Genomic DNA, 7,193 nt, shown 5'->3' with positions numbered 1-7,193 from the left:
GTTTCTCGGAGGTAGTCAAGGAAGCTTGGGAAGAAGTCGTTGCCAGCTCGGACCCTATGCATGTATTTAGCACCAAACTCCAGCGTACTGCCAAGGCTCTCAGAAGATGGGGACAGCGGAAACAAAGCAATATGAACCTTCTCTTTCAAATTGCCAACGAGATCATCCTAAGGCTAGATACTGCTCAAGACTCCAGATTGCTCTCCGAGGATGAGAGAAAACTTAGAGCATTCCTCAAAGGTAAATGTCTGGCTTTGGCTTCTCTAGAGCGCATTCGCCTACGGCAATGCGCCAAGGTCAGGGATCTTCGGGAGGGTGATGCAAATACGAAATATTTTCATATGAAGGCGAATGTCCGGAGGCGAAAGATATTGATTCCTTATTTGAAGGACGGTGATCGGGTGGTGACCTCTATGGATGAGAAGTTAGACCTTGCGCAATCCTTCTTTCGTAATCTGTTGGGCACACCCAAAGCCCGGAGTTGTTCGATAAACCTGGAAGAGCTGGGCCTTCTCAAGCTATCACCTGAATCCGCGAGGGCTTGGAGATGCCTTTCACGATTGAGGAGGTGAGAAAGGTGGTTTTTGACATGCCTACTGACCGCGCCCCGGGCCCTGACGGTTTCTCTAGGTTGTTTTATGCGAAGTGTTGGGACATCATTGTTGACGATCTGATGGCTGTCATGCATGCCCTATATGAGGGGCACTTCCTTTCTTTTGGGGGGCTGAATTCTTCAATCATCACGCTTTTGCTCAAGAGAGATGTTTCGCTGCATCTTGGAGACTTCAGGCCTATCAACCTGATCCATGGGGCTGCTAAGATCTTTGCCAAGGTTTTAGCTATCAGGTTGACGCCCTTACTACCGGAAATTATTTCACAAGCCCAGAGTGCTTTTATCTCCAACCGTAACATTCATGAAAATTTCAAATTTGTACGCAATGCTGCCAAGATGCTGCATCAGAAGAAGAGGCCAGCTGTGCTCATGAAAATTGATATCTCCAAGGCTTTTGACACGCTTTCTTGGGAATTTCTTTTGGAGGTACTAAGAAATAGAGGCTTTGGAAGGAGGTGGTGCTCTTGGATCTGTGGCCTTCTCAGTTCTGCATCATCCCCGGTGCTCATCAATGGAGAACTATCGGCACCCTTCGCTCTTGGCCAGGGGGTGAGGCAAGGGGATCCGGTATCGCCCGCATTCTTCATCATCGCAATGGACACTTTGCAAGCCATGCTGCTCTGGGCCGCGCAAAAGGGTCTTCTATCACCTCTCGGTCTCGACAGCAACACGCCAAGGGTGTCTCTTTTCGCCGATGATGCAGTTCTCTTCTTCAGACCAACTCCGATGGACAACCAGGTAATTGCTGGCATGTTAGACCTGTTTGGAGAAGCTTCGGGCCTGCAGATTAACCTACAAAAGAGCACCATTACATGTATCCGTTGCGATGACAAGGTGGAGAGCACTGTGGCAGAACATTTTCAATGCGAAAAGCAAAAGTTCCCCTTCAAGTATTTAGGAATCCCCCTCTCTATCTATCAGCTAAAGCGGAATGACATTTGGCCCATGGTGGATAAACTCTCGAACAAGATGAAAGGCTGGAAGCCGAAGCTGTTGGCCGTTGCGAGGCGTCTGGCTCTTACCAGCTCAGTCCTTATGGCTCTGCCTCTCCATTTCATGTCAGTGCTCCCACTGCCGGTGTGGGCGATTAAGGTCATTGAACGAAGATGCCGAGGTTTTGTCTGGAAAGGAGAGGAGGAAATAAATGGAGGGCATTGCTTACTACCATGGACACGAGTCTGTAGGCCCAAGGAGTTGGGTGGCCTCGGTTTGGCCAACCTCAGACTCTTCGGGCTGGCCTTGCGATGCCGGTGGCCTTGGCTTAGATGGGCTACAGAGGTAAGGCCCTGGCATGGCTTGCCGGACTCCACTGAGAAGGAGGTCGGGGCAATTTTTAAGGCAGCTTGCGTTGTTTCGCTAGGCAACGGTGAGACTGCGAAATTCTGGACAGACAACTGGTTACCTAATGGGCGTTCGATCGTCGATGCTGCTCCGGCCCTTTTCTCTTTTGTGAGCGACTCCGGGCGATCTGTCAAGGAGGGGCTGCACAACCAGGCCTGGATCCGAGACATTAGGTGAGGTCTCTCTGTTCAGGCGCTTGCGCAATACCTTGAAATCTGGGACATTTCGCAGGCCACGGTGCTAACTCCTGAAGCTTATGATCGCCCGATCTGGAGGCGAACGGAGAACCAGTGTTTCTGTGTCAGTAGTGCATATCGGATGTTCTTCATGGCTGGCATTCATTTTCCATGCTACAAACCTATTTGGAAGTCAAAGGCGCCGCCCCGCTGTCGATTCTTCATGTGGCTGGTTGTGCACAGACGCTGCCTCACGGCAGACAACCTGCTGCGTAGAGGTTGGCCGTCCAATTCTACATGCCCTCTGTGCTTAGCGGAACCGGAGGACTGCACACATCTCTTCGTGCACTGCAGATATACGCAGCACCTTTGGAGCATTTTCAGGCAATGGACGGGGGCACACTTCTCCATTCCTGATGACTCTTGCAACACCACAGAGGACTGGTGGTTGTCTGCAAGGAAGAGCATCCCCAAGGCGAACAGGCGTGATTTCGACACCATTGCTATCCTGGTACATTGGAGGATCTGGAAGGAGCGGAATGCAAGAATTTTCCAGCACACGGCCAGCACAGCCAACAGCGTCCTCGATCTGATCCGTGATGATATTGCTTGTGGAGGGCAGCTGGATGTGTGGCTGACATCTTCGATTGAGGCGGCTACTTGTACTTTGTTTCATCGTCTTCTTCTTCTCTTTGACTCTGCTCCACCTTGGTTCAGAGCGCCTGCTCTGTTAGCTGGAGTGAGCCATTGGCGCTAGATCGCCTAGCCTGATAGCATCCGGTTGTACCCTCTTTTCTATCTAATAAAGATCGGCCTAAGGCCCTTCGACACAACCGAGAAAACCCATGCCATGTGAGGAAGGATAGACTCGCGGATGCCATTGATGAACAGGCTTTACCCAGAGGAGCTCTCTGGCAGCGAGGAGGGGAGGGGCGGATGGTCACCAAAACAGGTATTTGCAATGGTGCATGCATGCTCCAATTCTCTCATCTTTTTGGCATGATGCATGACACTTTAGATTACAAATAATTTATACATGAAATGAGGTTTTTTTGCGAGGATACATGAAATGAGGTCAGCTAGATCACATCCATAAGTTTGATCTTGTAAGGTTGTGTAATACAGGAGAGTACCAGACCTATGTGCAAAACCTACAAGATCAAATTTATGGACGTAATCCTCAACTAACCACCTACTAGCACCCCCTCCCCCCAAATTTATGTGTGGGGTCTAGTGATGATAATCAACGAAATGATGCAACATCAGTATGTAATAATTACCAGCCAGTTAGCCCCAATTCATAAGTGTAGCTTTGCTCTTCTTAATTAGGAGGGTGGGGGAGACAATGTCTCCTGGAGCCCTAGATTTGTTTTTGTTGAAAACACTGACTAAATAGATTGAGAGCTGTACATATATCCAAATGATCCAAAATTTTGAGCGCATCTCACGCATCAAATTATCTGCCATGCAAAAAACTATTTTTTATATTAATTTTTTGATATTTTGTGAATTTTTTTTAACCAGGTGCAGATGAGCCTGATCTCAGAAATGGATATTCGTAGGGATTGCATATTGTTTGCTTGCTCTAGTGCATTCAGAAGGCAGGGCCGGGTGTCCTTTTTGCCCTATCTCCTGCATGAATTTTTTTTGCCCATCTCCTCCATGAATTGCTTGCTGCTCTCAACCAGAGGCCAACAACACCAGCACACCATAAAAAGTTCATTGATTTGTACCCTGACCAAAACTTGTTTTTGTTTTCTTCCTATATGAACCTTGACATTTTCCTTCCACTGGACACATGGACACCCACGTACCACTTGACCACACTGTGCCCTTGTGACTGTGCGTACGTCCTACTACGTACTCCCAGCCACGGCTGAGCAAATCTTCTCACAGGCTGCCATTCCTTCAAGTTTTGTTCTTCTGATCTTCTCTCGTGTTGAAAGCCATGGACAAGGTCTGGGACCTCAAGGTGCACGTCGATGGCCGTCACACACTTCTTCTCCACCAGGTACCCGCCATACGTAACATGCATGCATGCATCGATCAAGGGACCGATGACTCTAACATTCTATGATTGATTGATTACGCAGAGCGTCATGTGCGCCTTCTCGGGGAGGCTGAGGGCAATGGCGACGCGGGAGACGAAGGCCAAGAGCGGAGGAGGAGCAGAGGCGGCGTCAATGTGCGTCGACCTCGCGGGCTTCCCTGGAGGCGGTGAGGGGTTCGACCTCGTGGCACAGTTCTGCTACAGCAATGGCCGCCTCCCGCCGCTCCGCCCCTCCGACCTCCCGCTCGTGCACTGCGCCGCCGCGTTCTTGGAGATGACCGAGGAGGTGCGCGCCGGCAACCTCCTCGCCCAGGCGGAGGCCTTCGTGGACGTCGGGCTCTGCTACTGGAGCTGGGCCGACGTGCTCGCCGCCGTCAAGAGCTGCGAGGCGTTAGGAGCGGACGTCTCCGGCCTCCGAGCGAAGCTCCTCTCAGCTCTGTTCTCGAGGATCGCCGAAGGCGCAGAGACGTCGAACAGCTCCTCGTCATCGTCGCCAGACACGGCCGGCGGCTCCAGCGGGCGGCCATCATCCGCCAAGACGCCGGAGTCGGTGAAGCGGTCATGCTTGGGGGGCGGCGGCAGGGAGTGGTGGTTCGATGACGTGGCGTCTCTATCCCCGCCGACCGTCGAGCAGGCCATGCAACTGCTGGGCTGCTACGGCGTGGACAACAAGAACCTCACACTGACGCGGTTCCTGCTGCACTACCTCCCCCGCGCCGCGGCGCTCCGCAAGGTCGACGACTCGGGAAGCCTGGTCGGACTCGCCGACACGGCCGTGCACGGGGTGGGGCACTCCGGCAGCGGGGCGGCGTTCTCCTGCAGAGGTCTCTTCTGGGTTCTGCGGATCGTATCAGCCGTGGGCCTGAGCAAGGAATGCAGGCGAAAGATGGAGGCGCTGGTGGGGCAGATGCTGGACCAGGCCACGCTCGACGACCTCCTCGTCTCCGGCGATGGCAGCGGCGTGTACGACGTCGGCCTGGTCACGAGGCTCGTCAGGGTTTTCGTGAGCTCCGTGGGCGAGGAGGAGGCCGGCTGCTCGTCGGAGAAGATGAGGAAGGTGGGGAGGCTGATGGACAAGTACCTGGCGGAGATCTCGCCGGACCACGGGCTGAGGGTGTCCAGGTTCCTCGCCGTCGCAGAGAGCCTGCCGGACTCCGCCAGGGACTGCTACGACGGCGTGTACAGGGCAGTGGACATCTACCTCGAGGTCAGTACTTCTCTTCAAAATTTCAAATGTTCAACTGAATTTTGAAGAAATTTGGTTCAGAATTCAAAAATTAGTTTGTCTAATTCACATCTAGATGTTTTTTAAGGATGTCACATCTAAGCTGCCTACTTGATGCTAATTAATAGAAAACATTATGATAGAAAACATCTAGCCATTGCATCGTATGATGCATGTAACTATTTTTATTAATACATGTATTATTCTTCCTTACAAATAAAGGGTAAACTCATGACCATGTACTTATAGACATAAAAAAGATCTATGCGACCTTGATTTAGCAGACTCTAAAATTATTATGGTTAGACCAATCATAACAGTCTCTTTTGCACCATACTTCTGTAATGAGATCATTTCAAAGCTATGGAAGCAAATTTTGCGACGCCCTCAGGCCCTTTTTGCACCATGCATTGTGCGCCTCTGTTATCAAATAGGTGGCGAACTAGAAATATTGGTGATTTTGTAAATCATTCGGTTTACTCAGATTATAAAAATATATAAATAGATGCCAGAGTCATAAAAGCCTATTGACATAGTTATATTTTGCGATGAAGAGATGGTATAATGTTTGTATCTTTGTAAATGTATGCAGTCTCACGCCGAGCTGACTGTCGAGGAGTGCGCAACACTGTGTCGGTGCCTCAACTACAAAAAGCTGACGCTGGAGGCATGCAAGGACCTGACCAGGAACCGACGGATTCCAACAGGGGTCTCCGTACAGGCACTGTCCTTACAACTGCAGCCCAATGCGCTCCGGCTCCTCTCGTCGTCGTCGATTTCGAGATGGGTTGTGGCAGACGGCGAGAAGAAGGAGGCGCTGAGGCTGAGCCTGCGGCGAATGCAGGGCCGGCTGACAGAGCTGCAGATGACATGCAAGGGGACGAGAGGGAAGACAAGGGCGTCGTCTGGGATGGCGGCCAAGGGCAGCAAGTCCTTGGGCGGGAGGGGCTTGCCTTGGATGTGCTAGCTGCTAGATATGGAGTAATGCTCCGAAAGTACCTTTCTACACCTGAGCTCATATGCTCCTGATGTGAACAGTACACTAAATAAAATATAAAAACATTTCAAAAAATTCTGAAATTTTTTTATGGCATACTTTAAGAAGTGTTTGTTGTGCATGTAAAATTTCATCATGAAATCGCATTCATGGAAGTCGTGGCAAAAAAAAAACAAAATCAGAGCTCCAAAATGCGTTTGAAAGTAACATTTACAGAGTATCGATTTTTTTTTTACCATGCCTTCCACCAATGTCATTTCGTGATGAAATTTTGCATGCACAACAAGCATTTCTTAAAGCATGCCACAAATTTTTTTCAGATTTTTTTGAAACGTTTTCCTATTTTATTTATTTTACTGTTCACGGCAGGAGCATATGAGCTCAGGTGTAGAAACTCCACGTCCGTAATGCTCTCCTTTCTTTGCGCGGTGAGGCTATCACGTTCACGTACCGTGCCTCTTTACTCCGTCACATGATCCTTTTGTAAAGTTGTTTTGTTGTGTGGTATTTTTGGCTTCTGTTATATTGGTTGCTGATTGTAAGTGAGGCGTACCCTTCTCTTTTTTTTTGCGCATAAGAGTGAGATATCATCAGTATCTCTGTAATCAACTCCTTGATCATTATACATGTTATCCTTGTTTTCAGTTTTGTTCTTTTTACTCGTATTCGTATTACGGTATTCCTATGACCTTCATCACATATGTCTGGCCAGATGATGATGATACTGTAATACCAAGTGGGCCCATAGAGTACCGCTCCGATGTTGGAGGAGATCTGTTGACTGGTCAAAC

The 7,193-nt window shown here is 49.7% G+C and overlaps 1 protein-coding gene across 1 annotated transcript; it reads left to right on the top strand.

Annotated features, from left to right (window-relative positions):
• Nucleotides 1-4,229: 4,229 nt before the first annotated feature.
• On the top strand, nucleotides 4,230-6,372 carry LOC119271144 (BTB/POZ domain-containing protein At3g19850-like). The gene is made up of 2 exons (XM_037553076.1): nucleotides 4,230-5,387; nucleotides 5,998-6,372. Exons 1-2 carry the CDS (start codon nucleotides 4,230-4,232, stop codon nucleotides 6,370-6,372), a joined length of 1,533 nt encoding a protein of 510 aa, XP_037408973.1.
• Nucleotides 6,373-7,193: the final 821 nt, after the last annotated feature.

This window comes from Triticum dicoccoides, chromosome 3A (assembly GCF_002162155.2).
Source record: "Triticum dicoccoides isolate Atlit2015 ecotype Zavitan chromosome 3A, WEW_v2.0, whole genome shotgun sequence".
NCBI lineage: Eukaryota > Viridiplantae > Streptophyta > Magnoliopsida > Poales > Poaceae > Triticum > Triticum dicoccoides.
Note: the sequence above shows the minus strand (reverse complement) of the source record. Positions and strands in the feature narration are given on the sequence as shown.